Here is a 14,306-nt window from a genome sequence, read left to right on the forward strand (position 1 = left end):
TAGGGGGATTAGGGATATTCACTATCAATGATTAAATGGGTGGCAGTTTTTCTTGGCCTATACAACGATAATCCATAAATATTTACTTACGTTTTATTAATTCAACAAATATTTGCTGAGTGCCTGTCTGTGCCAATCATGGGGCTGGGTGATTGAGATACAAAGATGAATAAAGCAGAACCTCTGTGTGCTATATTCTGTCCCAGCTAATCAGTGTTTCATAAAAGGGGCTAATGGCGTGAAGGAGGAGGAGGGATCAGTTCTAGCTACAGGGTGGCCATGAAATCAGGCAATGCAAATATATTATTTCATTGTGTATTATAGTATAAAACCAACAAACCATTTATTATGTATGTGCCTATGTTTCTAGACTTGCCGGCCACCTATGAAAGGGTCAGGAATGATTTTAAAGGAAAAGATACTTGATTAGGGTCTTATATCTAAAAAAATGTTCACCAAGTTTGGGGAAAGGGCTTGGAAAGACGTTCCTGATTGAAGGAAATGTCCAGGCAACTGCAAGCGATCTTGCTTAGAGTATAGGAGAAGATTAAGCTGAATAGGTGCATAAATCAGGCTAAAGAGTACAGTGTTTTGTTTTGTTTTGTTTTGAGACAGGGTTTCTCTCAACCTCTAGAGCCCAAACAATCCTCTCACCACAGCCTCCCAAGTAGTTGGGACAACAGGTGTGTGACCCAGCTAATGCCCAGCTAATTTTGTAATGTTTTTGTAGAGATGGAGTCTCACTATGTTGCCCAAGCTAAAAAAGTATGAATCTTATTCCGCAGGCAATCAGGAGCCAGTGAGGAGTTATAAGCCAAGCAGTAACCTGATGATTCAATCAAAAAATATGTATGGAGTGTCTCCTACTTTTCAGGCCAGTGCTAGGTGCTGGGTTACAAAGATGAATTAGGTACAAGGAACTCAAAGCCTAGTAAAGAAAAATATAAACAAGTTAGTGCAGTGAAAGTCGTAGATTTTCTATAATAATGATGATGATGATAACTTATTGGGTGTATATCAATACCATGTGCCAGGCATGCGCTAAGTGCCAGCATGTATCATCTTACTTAATTCTCCCATCGACCCCAAGAAGTACTATTGATTAGTGCTATTTTATAGAAGAGGAAATTGAGGAACAGAGATTTGGTAACTTGCAGCTGGTAAGTGGTAAAGCCAGGATTCAAATTCTAATGTTCTGTCTTCAGAAAATGTACCTTATAACCACTAAGGGCTATGCTACTTCCCCATAATGGAAATCCCTCCAGAGTACTAGGGCTGCACTAGATAAGGCAATCCATTCTGCAGGGATGAAAGTGGGGGCTGGAAAGTCTTCATGGAGATGGTAATGGGATGAGGGATGGGATAAGGAAGATCATTCTGTTAGCTTAGAGCAGGGCAAAACTAGAGGTGGGACAGTGAACTAAGAGGCTAAGTAATACTTGGTAATATCAGTGGGAAGGAGAGGAAAGGACAGGGTCTAGACATATTTTAGATGTGAAATGGTTTAGCATGCTGAATGAAGTTAGGTTTCTGGTTTGCATATTAAGATGGATAGTAGAGCCATTAACCATGACGCACAATGCCAAAGAAGAAACAGGTAAGAGTGGGGTAGTAGAGTGGATACATGTTTCATTTGTTAAATTTGACCAGTCTGTGGGATAGAAAATGAAGAAGACAGTGATTGGATATGCGGTTCTGGAGTTTGGGATAAATATCAAAGGTAGGGATTTTATTGAATGTCATCTTTGAAGAACTTCAAAAGAATACATTACTTAATTGCTTGTATCTCTCTAAGTGTCAAATTATAACTACTGATTTCATAAAAAAAATGGGGCCAAATTTTTGGGTAAAAAAGGAATAATAGCACAAGAAAGAAAATAGTGAAGCTGGCAAAGTGTACTACCTCATTTAAAAGCAAACGTGTAGGCAGGTTTTCTAGCGCACAGGGCTGTGAAAATGGCACGGAAGCACTGTGCATATCTTTGAGGAGAAAAATACAGAGGGTGAGGAGAGAGGTAGATTAAGGTAAAGAGGTAGAGTTTGAGAGAACAAGGGTAGGGAAAGAATATTCCTGAATGTTGCCTCAAGCACATAAAGAGCTATAAGTATAAATGTTGTTGGTTCACTTCCTATTTTGAGAGGTTCTTGATCAGCCTGGAGTTTCTAAAAATTTATCATAAGAAACAGAACCTGGAGACAAAGGCAAATTTGTTTGAATGGATGTATGAATAGAAATAACTTGGGACTAGAAGATACCTCCTTAGCCAAAAAAGACTAGGCTATGGAAATCAAGCCAACAAATAAACAACCTTCAATCTATATATGTCAAGTCAAATTAACCCTATTATCCTGTGGGTGGAATCTGTTTTATTCCCTCAGTCTTTGGAATATAGCAAACGTACCATTACTCACCCATCATGGCAACGCTTGTTTAGAAGGAAAACTACCATTCATGAATCATCAACCTGAGCATAATGAAAGTTAGCCACCTGGGATACATTGACAGAAAAATGGATTCCTCCTGTTGAAAGATGTTTCCGTCAAAAAAATTTCTGATGCCAATTAACAACAACAACAACAACAACAAGAACAGTAACAAACAACCCTATTAAGGACCATTAAGGGAAATGAAAACTCTTAATTCAGAAGCCAAAGATGGGGAAAGAACAAGAGAGTGAAAAAAGCCCAAAAAAGCAGTCATACACAATAATAGTGGGCATAGAAGGAAGGAAATTCTCCAAATACAGTTTTAACAGAGTGTCCCTGGACAGAATTCTGTGGAGGCGGAATGAAGTGGGCAGGGCCCTATGTTGGTGCATTGTATGTACAAAACAGCAGGTGACAAGAGTGAAGATTTCAAAGACATTTTCTTTCTTGGAACATATGGGACTTTTAAGGGAAGTAGGGGGATAGTTGCACGATTATTTTTACTTATTTCTGAATGCATATAAGACTGTTAGAAATTGCCAAATGGTACCATCGTTTTAAAGAGATTGTTAGATATAACAGTACCAGTTAAGATGCTTTTCAGCCCCAAGCCACAGAAATCTCAAGTTTAAATTGTGTTAAATATTAAAGGCATTTATTATGATCACATAAGTGGTCTAGGGGTAGGGGATGGTAGGTGGTGCCTGTTGGTTAATTCGGTGACTCAAAAACCTCATGTATGTTCTTTTACCCTTCTCTTTTGCTATTCTTGGTGTTAGCTTTGTTTGCCTTTATGGTCACAAATGACAACACCCAGAAAAAGACAAGACCATCTGTTCATTTGTATTTCTCTTGGGAAGGCGAAATCTTTCCCTCAAGCCCTCAACTCTTACACCTCACTGGCTAGAGCTGTGTTCTGTGCCCAAGAATAAACCATTTATAAGAGGAATCAATTATGACCCAACCTCTGGAGCTGGGGTAGGTCTAGCCTTCCCCTGAAGCACATGGCCACTTGAAGGAGGTTGAATATCTGAACAAAATTGGGGTTCTGAGAATAACGAAGAGAGTAAGATGGATCTGCGGCAGGAAATCAATGATGTCTGCAATAAATTAATTTCAAAAGACTTTCTTTTTTTTTTTTTGAGATGGAGTCTTGCTCTGTTGCTTAGGCTGGAGTGCAGTGGTGCAGTCTCGGCTCACTGCAACCTCTGCCTCCTGCGTTCAAGCAATTCTCCTTCCTCAGCCTCCAGAGTAGCTGGGACTACAGGCGTTCACCACCACACCAAGCTCATTTTGTATTTTTAGTAGAGATGGGGTTTCACAGTGTTGGCTACGCTAGTCTCAAACTCCTGACCTCAAGTGATCTGTCTGCCTCGGCCTCCCAAAATGCTGGTATTACAGGTATGAGCCATAGCACTCGGCCAAAAAAGCCTTTCTTGAATGGAATGAAAATATTTACTAAGTGTGTCTTATTTATATAATCTTTTAGCAGTCTCAGCAGTTTGATAAATGGTTAGTTTTCTCTCTTGATTTTAATAAAACAATTAACATAATGATAATTTTAAGACTATTTAAAATAAATATTTCTTTTTTTTTTTTTTTTTAAATAAATATTTCAATGTGATAAGCCTGGTACGGTCAATTTAACTTGGCATAGGTTTGTAAAGTGTCTGTTCAGAATTCTTTTGGCTGGATTGGTTCACAATAATTATCAGTAATGATGAATGAAATTTGGCAGTTCACTCCTGCATAATTCAGAAAGGTGCTAACATGCCTCCAAAGTGTTGGAGAATCTGTTCCTACTTCCTACTGCCTTTCATCTGAGTGTAAAAGATAGGCTTTTAAAGTCCCACTTGCAAATGCCTGGACAGTTTTCTGGAACTCCAAGAGACACTAATCAAGAAAACAGAGGAGTGCTAAGGAGAAACTGTGAACTATCCCAGCTTGCAAGAAATAAAAACTGACTGGACCTAACTTAAGCATAAGAAACAGTTTATTTTAAAGTTCAGGCTGGGTGCGATGGCTCACCCCTGTAATCCTAGTACTTTAGGAGGCCAAGGTGGGCAGACTGTGTGAGTCCAGGAGTTCCAGACCAGCCTTGGAAACACGGCAAAACCCCGACTCTACAAAAAATACAAAAATTAGGCCAGGCGGGGTGGCTCACGCCTGTAATCCCGACACTTCGGGAGGCCGAGGTGGGTGGATCACGAGGTCAAGAGGTCTGAGAGCATCCTGGCCAACATGGTGAAACCCTGTCTCCACGAAAAATACAAAAATTAGCTGGGCATGGTGGTGCGTGCCTGTAATCCCAGCTACTTGGGAGGCTGAGGTAGGAGAATTGCTTAAAACTGGGGGACAGAGGTTGCAGTGAGCCAAGACTGTGCCACTGCACTCCAGCCTGGGCAATAGAGTGAGATCCTGTCTCAAAAAACAAAAACAAAAACAAAAATTAGCCAGTCATGGTGGTGCACGCCTGTAGTCCCAGCGGCTTTGGAGGCTGTGGTGGGAGGGTCACCTGACCGCAGTGAGCTGTGATGGCACCACTATACTCCAGTCTGGGTGAAAGGCAAGACACCATCTCAGAAAACCCAAAACAAAACAAAACAAAAGTTCAGGGTGTTCCCTGGAAGCCTAAGGCAGGAATTCAGTTGAGTCTCTGGCAGTTCTGCTTACCTGGAAGTGGAAGCTTATGATGAGATGGGAAGATCCATTTCTTTCTCTGCTTCTCTCTATATTCCTGTTTCATTCTCTCCTCTCTGCAAACTGTCTTTCTTGTTTTTCATGTCTGTGGTGGGCAGATAATAGCTACTTTTTATTTTCTGCTCAGAAGACAGTCCAGACTCTTCGAGTGTCTCTCAGTTCTAATTCTGAATTCCAAGGAGAGAGAATCTGATTTACAAATGATGCTGAGCTCCCGTGCTAGACTAGGAACTTTATGAGGCCAAATACTCTATTTTCAGGCATCCCTTTGTTCTCATGCCCTAGAACATGCTTGGTATATAGTGGACACCTGAGAAATGTTTGTTGAAGGAACTGAGACTTTTCCAAAAATGATGACTATCCAGTGTTGGAACTAGTGGCTCTAAAGAGTTGTGTGATTCCTAGCACTCGCAGAGTTTAAGAAAAAAACTGATAAATATCTGCTTACTAATATTAATGGCTAACATGTACTGTTTCATATACTCCTCATTCATATAGCTTAGATTAAGGAACTTGCACACAGTCATCAAACTAGTAAGTGGTTGATAAGGCATTTTGACTCTAGTTCTGTCTGTCTGGACCTAAACCTTGGTGATCCTCCAGCACAATATATGGCCTCCAATAAGATTTTTAGGAGCAATGCTGGAGGTGTGGTTGACTCAGTCTAGTCTTGTCCTTATAAGTCTGATCTGGGGCTTAGTAAATTTCTCCTCTTAACCACTTTATCAGCTCCCAACCAAAAGATCTTCCCTTGCTTACTGATGTCTAAAATTCCATCTTTAGGAGAGTCATTTCTTTCTTTGGTTTAATATAAGGAGTTATATTATAGAGTACTTGGGAGGTTGCAAAGACCTTTACATAATGATGTCATTTTTATGACAATCCAGTGACATCAATAGGACAGGGATTATTGACTTCCATTTCGAGATAAGGAAATGGAAGTTCACTGCGGCTAGGTGACTTGCCCCAGAAGAGATGACTGAACTCTCTAGGGAGCCTATGGACTCGCTGCTTAGGGGTACAGAGGAGGAACCTCCTTGGTCATGTCCCTGGCGGTGGGTAGTGAAAGCTGATCTGTCATGAGAGAAGCAAGAGTCACCTCCAAATGGGCTGAGAGGGACGGACAGTCACAGGCCACCTGGCACTGAGTTCTGTTGCTAGATTAGGGACTTTCTGAGGACAAACACTGTTTTCAGTCATCTCTTTGTTCTCATGCTCTAGAACATGCTTGGTATATAGTGAACACCTGAGAAATGTCTGTTGAAGGAACTGAGACTTTTCAAAAAATGACAAATATCCACTGTTGGAATGAGCTGCCCTGAAGAGTTGTGTGAGTTCTAGCACTGGCAGAGTTTAAGAAAAAATGGATAAATATCTGCTTACTAATATTCATGGCTCACATTAATTGTTTACTATGTGCTGAGTACTGGGCTAAGTGCTTTACATGTATTGTTTCATGTATTCCTCATTCCAGCCACATGAAATAGGTTCTATCAGTAACCACATTGAAACCAAGGCATGGAAGAGTGAAGTTACTTGCTCAAGAATCCATTGCAAATAGTATGGCCAGGATTTGAACCCTGTAATACTGAGTTAGAGCCTTGGATCTTAATCATGTTGTCAATGGTTTCCTAGATGAGGCAGGAGTCTGAAGTAGGTCACCCCTTAAGAAATTTTCAACTACGTAAGATTCTCTGGTTGTTGGCCGTAAGATTAGTACTACCACACAGAGAAAGCTGGGAACAAGAACTGGTTGTAGACTGGGTGTGGTGGTTCATGCCCGTAATCCCAGCACTTTGGGAGGCTGAGGTGGGAGGACTGCTTGAGCACAGGAGTTCGAGACCAGCCTAGGCAACACAACACAGCAAGACCCCATTTCTACAAAAATAAATAAGTAAATTAGGTGGGTGTGGTGGCATGCGTCTGTATCCCAGCTACTCAGGAGGCTGAGATGGGAGGATTGCTTGAGCCCAGGAGGTCAAGGCTACAGTGAGCTGTGATGGCACCACTGTACTCCAGCCTGGATGACAGAGGGAGACCCATCTCAAAAAAAGCCCCCCCGAAAACGGCCGGGTGTGGCGGCTCATGCCTGTAATCCCAGCACTTTGGGAGTTGAGGTGGGTGGATGACTTGAGGTCAGGAGTTCGAGACCAGCCTGGCCAACATGGTGAACCCCGTCTTTACTAAAAATATATGAATTAGCTGGGCATGGTGGTGAATGCCTGTAATCCCTCGGGAGGCTTTGGCAGGAGAATTGCTTGAACCTGGAGGTGGAGGTTGCAGTGAACCGAGATCGCACCATGGTACTCTAGCTTGGGCGACAGGAGCAAAACTGTCTCAAAAAAAACCCCCCCAAAACGAACACCTTCCCCAACAAAAAAACAAAAACAAACAAAAAAACAAAACTGGTTGTAGAATGTAGAGAGGTTTGGTAAAGAACAAGTTGATTTTAGTTATGTTTGGTATGAAGAGTCAGGATATCCAAATGGAAAAGTCCAATGATATCTTTATGTTCAACAAAAAGATAATTCCTACTTATGCTGTTGCCATAAAAAGTTCTTCCAACACAATGCGTCATAACTATCCTAGTTTGGCTGTGTGTATTACAGTACTTATGGCTCACAGTACCCTGCTAACACAGTCTCATATTTTATTATTGATAATACTGCAGTATTGTGAGATAAGCAACATCCCCGTTTTAGAAGACAATTAAACATTTACTGTCTTTTGTCAGAAATTTCATTAGAGAGGGTGTATGTAATTTCAAAACTGAAAACCACATAGAAGTGTCTTCTACACAACAAAAAGAAAAAAGCAAACAAAATATATCCGCAGCCTTGAAGAGTTCTAACTAAATTTGCCCACTGTATCATTTCTTAGCAAACAGGGATCTCAAATTTAGCATGCTGTATTATCACCATTCTTGGCAATAAAACAAAAATTGCAAACATATTAAGAAAACAATGCAATCTAAAACATAACAAGTGATAATCCATGTAAAAAATTATTTGATGGAATAACATTACTATTTAATAATAAAGTTCTGCTAAAGCTTTATAAATATCAGAAAAAAACTTATACTGGCAAACAATCACCAGGCAGTCAACAATTGAATGTCCCCAGTATACTGATACTAGGGGTGAAGAGACTCTAAGAAAAGGGGGAAGAAGGCAAGATTTAGCTTCAACGGGCCTTTTTCGCAGGATTGTAAATAAAACCCATGACTCTGGACATTAAAATGGCAACAGTGACACTGGGGACTACCAGAGGCGGGAGGGATGGAGGGGGAAAGAGTTGAAAAACTACTGGGTACTATGCTCACTACCTAGGTGACGGGATCATTCATATCCCAAACCTCAGCATCATGCAATATAACCATGTAACAAACCTGTATATGTATATCCTGAATCTAAGATAAAAGTTGAAATGATAAAAAAGCAAACAAGAAAACCCATGACTCCTGGGAACAAGCAGTCAGGTTCCCATATGGCCAAAGCAAGCCAGGGGCAAACTTGGAATCAGTTAGACCTAGGTTTTCATCACAGACTCACTGTTTACCAATGGTACGACCTTGGGGAAGTCGCAAAACCTCTCTGAGCTCATTTCTTCATCCACAAAATGGTAAAACTAATCTTTTCTGTGTAGGATTGCTGTAAGAATTACATGAGAGGTATGAAAACAGTCTAGAACAGTGGCAGTGTGGACTTCCAATAAATGTTGGCCTCATCCTTTTCCCCATATTAGTTCCTTTGCTTTTAAGAAAACTGCTAAAATACAGAGGAAATTGACTCCCTCATTCAATTAAACATACACAGTTATTGTCTACTGGGCCACTATGTACAGATGTATAGGTTGTTCCCTGCTGAAGGGAGACTGGTGACTGGATTCCAGCCCATAAACACTCATCAGGCTTGGTGTTCTGTTTCTAATTTGCACAAAGGTGCTACATGTGTGTTTCAGAAGTGACAATACTGGGCTTTGGCCACATGTAGCTTGTAGCTTGTGTCTGAGGGGAAAACAGACAAGTAATCAAGAACTACAATACATATTGAAAAAAAAGAAGTAAAAGAAAACACTACAATACATATAATTAACGCTAGTCTAAAGAAGGCACACAAGAACAAAAAAGACAGACATTTAAATCAGACAAGTTGGGGGGCCCAGGATTAGCGGCCCAGGATCAGTCACTGAAAGGATGACGGGGAGATCGTAGAGAAGGATGTTCTAGGCAGAGGAGGGACATTTAGTTATTAATACATTTATCCATTCAGTAAATGTGTTTTGTTCATGTCTTTTATTAACTCATATACAAGTAACTGTCTTCTGGTTTGCTGAAGCAATAAGTGAGACATTTATCACAATAATGTCTGCCGAAGTGGCTGGCCGTAAACACTCCAGCACGACATTCATCTGAAGAGCACTCTAGATGAAGGTGACTTATTTTGCCATTCTCATCCACCTTACAGTATTTCAGGACGGCCAGCTTCGCCGCCTTTTGCTTACACTTATTCTTCTCAGGAGTGGTATAAACATTCAGTAAATACTAATTGAATATCTAAGTGCCATGTACTGTTCCAGTACTGAAGATACAACAGTGAATAAAACAGACAGGATCTCCTTCCTTGTAATTCTAACATTCTAGTAGGAGAGACAAAAATGATTGGGCCACAAAAATATTAAGTAGTGAGATGTACTTTGGGAGAATATAAGCAGGGTGGAGGTGCCGGTGGTGGGTAGGGTGAGGATGTGACCTTAGAATGGAGAGTGGAAGAGTGGGAGAGAAGGAAGGCCTCTTCAGGTAGGTGTCATTTAAGCTCAGATCTGAATGGCAACTGTGGGAAGCTCGGGTTGATCATTCAGGCAGTGGGAAGAGCTGTTGCAAAAATCTTAAGCAGAGAATGAACTTTGTGTTTTTGAGTTGGCAAAGACCAGCGTGGCTGAAGTGCAGTGGGTAAAAAGAGGGGCAGGAGATGCAATACGGAGAGAGGCAGGTGCCAAACCTAGGTGAGGGCTGAAAGCTTGAGAGTAGTGAGCTCAGAGACCTGGTAAGAGTTTGATATGGCATTAGGAAAGGGACTGTGTTAGGTGATGAGAGAAGTGATTTGGGAGATATAGGCAAGAAATGGATTCTGACAAGCCCTACATGGAGGATCTGGGAGGCATTATTTCTGCTCAGTGCCATGCAGAGAATCCAAGGAGGCCATGACTAAAGTCATTAAAAGAAAACCTTTCATGTTTATGCCTTCAAGGAAGGTATGCATATGAATCTTATCTTTATTACTTGTTCTTGAATCAAAGTCATCAACACACAGACTCTATGAGAACTTAGAACTTTTCTCGAGTGTGCCCCTAAATTCTGATTAATGTAAAATTTATTTTTGCAATATTTGAGTATACTTACCCTGATGGTGATTTCTGTTCGATGAAATATTAAACTAAGTTGTTTTATAAGAGGAGAATATATTTTACAATGACTTAAATGTTGAGGTAGCACATAATGTCATGTTGGTAACAAATATGTGATATTTATTTACTAGAGCATGAGAGAATTTTGCCTACTGGTATATGATGCAGACATTGCTATTTGTCTACCTTATATCCATGGTTTTCCCTTCATTCTTAACAACAGAACCTCAATTTTGTTTGCCAATGAGCCCAACCAAAAAGACTTGTGTTTTAAACTTCCTTGCAGCTAGGGATCATCTTGTGACACGGTTCTGGTCAACATGTAGGTGGAAGTTTCTAGGGAGCGTGATCTTTCCTGAAGAAAAAGGCAAAATCTGGAGAAAGTCCCTTTTCCTGTTCCCTTTCATGCTTCCCCTTCCTTTCTGGTATTTGTAATCATTTAGTGACTTGATGTTTGGAGTCTTCTAATTTCTTTAAACATGATGCAAAACAGTATGTGGAGCTCAAGACCACTGTCCCATGAGGAGTTGGGCTAAAGCTTTGTAATATTTGCATTGGTCTGGAGCTAAACTGTAGACGTAAAACTATAGTAAGGTAATTTTATCAAAAGTACAATATCTCTCAGAATTCATTATACTGAAGGCTATACTTCATGTATGTAGTGATAAGTAGTTTCTCCCTTTCCTTGATCCAGAATGCATGTATGTAGTGATACATAAGTTTCTGCCTTTCCTTGATCCAGAAAAATCTAGTCAACAATTATTTCTTAAATGTTCATTTAACTATATGTACACTGACTAAAATTTCTTTTTTTTTTTTTTTTTTTTTTTTTGAGACGGAGTCTTGCTCTGTCGCCCGGGCTGGAGTGCAGTGGCCGGATCTCAGCTCACTGCAAGCTCCGCCTCCCGGGTTTACGCCATTCTCCTGCCTCAGGCTCCCGAGTAGCTGGGACTACAGGCGCCCGCCACCTCGCCCGGCTAGTTTTTTGTGTTTTTAGTAGAGACGGGGTTTCACCGTGTTAGCCAGGATGGTTTCGATCTCCTGACCTCGTGATCCGCCCATCTCGGCCTCCCAAAGTGCTGGGATTACAGGCTTGAGCCACCGCGCCCGGCCTAAAATTTCAATTTCAAATATAACACTTCTTTTTGTGCCATGAGGGATACAGAAATGATGAAACCAAGATTTTTTCCAAGTTCTTGGGTCTACAGATTTAAAAAAAAAAAAAAAAAAAGAAAGAAAGAAAAGTAAGAAAAAAGAAAAAAACAAATTAAAATAAAAAAAGATTTTTGTTCTTAGAAAGCTGATAATTTCATGAGATGACACGTGCTCACAAATAAATGTAAAACAAGTATGTATATGATGTGGTGGGCCATGGCCAGGCCTGCCCAAGAAAAACTAAGTGGATGTGAAAGGATTTGGAAAAAAAGCCCCAGCCCCAAATGCAAAGCACACATTTCCAGGGCTGGAACCTGGACATTAGGCCTAGGTGATGTGCCTCCAGAGTGGTAAAACTGTTGCCTTATGTATAGTACAAGTTGTTTCTGGATGGTGAAGAGCCTAGGGTTATTAAAGTTATTGAGTCTACAATTCTGTGAGACATCTCATTCCCTGTAGGCCCTGTCACTGAGTTGCAGTGTGCCTCTAGATACAAGGAGTCAGTGCGAGCTGCTTCCTCCCCCGCAACCTGCCTCTGCATCTGGTTCTGTGCTCTGTGCAGTTTACTGGCTGCTTCAGGATTAAACAAAGTAAAAGCAACCCTGAAATGTTGCCCATTTTAGCATCTTTGAGTAGGCCGTGTGGGGAGGTAGTAAGTGCCATTAGGCATTATTAGGATGAGTATCAAAGAGTTGTGAGGAGGAAGAAACAATTCTGGCTGGAGGCTTCAGGAAGGTGGCAGCATGAGCTACCTCTTGAAAGGCAGATAAAATTTCTTAAGGTGAAGATGGGAGGAAAGGCATTACAAGAAGAGGAAAGAATATGAATGAGGAAATGGAGGTAGGAGAACAGAGCTGTGTATTGGAAATGAAAAGCATCCCGTTTGGCTGAAGAACAAGGACTGTATGAGGAAGCAGTGAAAGATGAGGCTGGAAACGGAGTCAGGGCCAGGCTAAGAGGGTTGGCATTTAAAAATTAGTCATGGGAACCATGGAATGTTTCTGAGCAACTATTAAAGCAGGTGGATTAGTAAAACAGAGGACACACAAATAAATCTGGCAGCATTACTGTGCATGAAACATGGAAGAAAAGACTGGGAGGTCGCTCAAAATGCCCAGGCATGAACTGAGGTCACATGTGATCACAGAATAGGACAGGAATTTAAGAGTGTTATTTTAAAACTAATTGCTTTGTGTGTGTGTGTGTGTGTGTGGGGGGGATGCATCAAAGAGAAAAAAGACTGTGAATTTGAGTTTTGGAATTTAACATATGGGAGGATAATAAATAGTACAGTGAACAAAGGGAAGACAGGAAGAAGGAAATATAGTATTTGTTTCAGAGATGTGGGGTTGAGGTACAAGTGGAACATTCTGGTGGAAATGTGCTACAGGCAATTGAAAATAGAAGAATATAGCTCAGCTGAGAGGTGGAGTGGCAGATGACTCACCTACATTGAGGTGAGTCAGGGACTTTGATCTGTCATAAGCATAGTATATGAACCTAATAACAGGCTCTAAATACTTGACAAATGTCCTAACAAGGAAGTCAGACATCTAGGAGAGTCTTGAGAAAAAAAGCAAAACTGCGATTATTGATATGTGTAACTTATGTTTGTTTTACCAGCTGTGAAGTTCTCAGAAACTCTTATCCTCAATTGACCTCTCAACTGGCAGGTAGTATTGTCAAAGGACACATTCTTGTATAGAAACCCACAATGCTGAATTGCCATATATTCCTAGTCTAGAATCTGAGATATACACGAACTCCATAACTAAGTAGATGAAAGCATCCCTTTTTTGGGGGGCTGCGGGGGGGGCACATAACCCTGAACCACGGTCCAATTACAGGTACAGTACTGATGATGGCTTAACTAGTTCATGGGACTAGTTAAAACTAAAACCATGGAAATGTTCCCCAGGAGAGGTAGGGCTGTGTGCCTGGCAGGTGCCGCAGGGAAGTAGGGGAAAGGTTAAGGAGAACATCAGCCTCCGGAGAAAGAGAAGCAAAGGTGATTGCATAGCTGCCAGCTGGAAGCCGACTCCTGTCATCGGGCGTACTCGCCCCCATTGCGCATCGCCGGTGCCTACCTCACCCAGTTCCAAGGCGGGGGCCGAGCGGAGGCAGGGGTGGGGTCACCAGGAGAAAAGGAAGTGGGCAGAAAAGCCCGTAGGGAAGAGAGGGCTGGAAGGAGGCCACGGCCCCAGCCTTACTACGTTTCCCAGAATTCAGTGAGGCCACGAAGACAGGCTCCATGGGCGCGGACGGAAGACTGGCTGCATGGGATTTGTAGGCAGGATCCGCGCCCCGCCCGAAGGAGGAGTCTAGCTGGGAGGTGTGCAGGGATTGGTTGGGGAGCGCTCAAGTCCCGCCCACATGGTGACGTCAGGCGGCGGTCTTGCTACTTAAGGCGTCGAGGCCTCGCCTGCCCCGCCTTAGCTCCCGCGCTAGAGAGAAACATGTATCGTTTCCGATCACAGCTCTTCACGGGGATTTCTGCTGCCGCCACCGCCCACTCTTACCCCCGCCGTTTCTCGCCTCTGTTGTTAGCCGAAGACTCGCCTCTCAGCCGCCCGCCGCACAGACGCACGAGTAAAAAGTGCAGCTCCATCGGCTGATCC

At 41.9% G+C, this 14,306-nt stretch overlaps 1 protein-coding gene across 1 annotated transcript; it reads left to right on the top strand.

Annotated features, from left to right (window-relative positions):
- Positions 1-14,144: 14,144 nt before the first annotated feature.
- On the top strand, positions 14,145-14,303 carry LOC140709688 (uncharacterized). The gene has a single exon (XM_073009285.1). It carries the CDS (start codon positions 14,145-14,147, stop codon positions 14,301-14,303), a length of 159 nt encoding a protein of 52 aa, XP_072865386.1.
- The last annotated feature ends 3 nt before the right edge of the window (positions 14,304-14,306 follow it).

The sequence above is a fragment of the Chlorocebus sabaeus genome, chromosome 21, assembly GCF_047675955.1.
Source record: "Chlorocebus sabaeus isolate Y175 chromosome 21, mChlSab1.0.hap1, whole genome shotgun sequence".
Classification (NCBI taxonomy): Eukaryota; Metazoa; Chordata; class Mammalia; order Primates; family Cercopithecidae; genus Chlorocebus; species Chlorocebus sabaeus.

Bases quoted from the DNA above. Each gene is read 5' to 3' on its own strand.
- LOC140709688 (XM_073009285.1), top strand. From the start codon at position 14,145: ATGTATCGTTTCCGATCACAGCTCTTCACGGGGATTTCTGCTGCCGCC.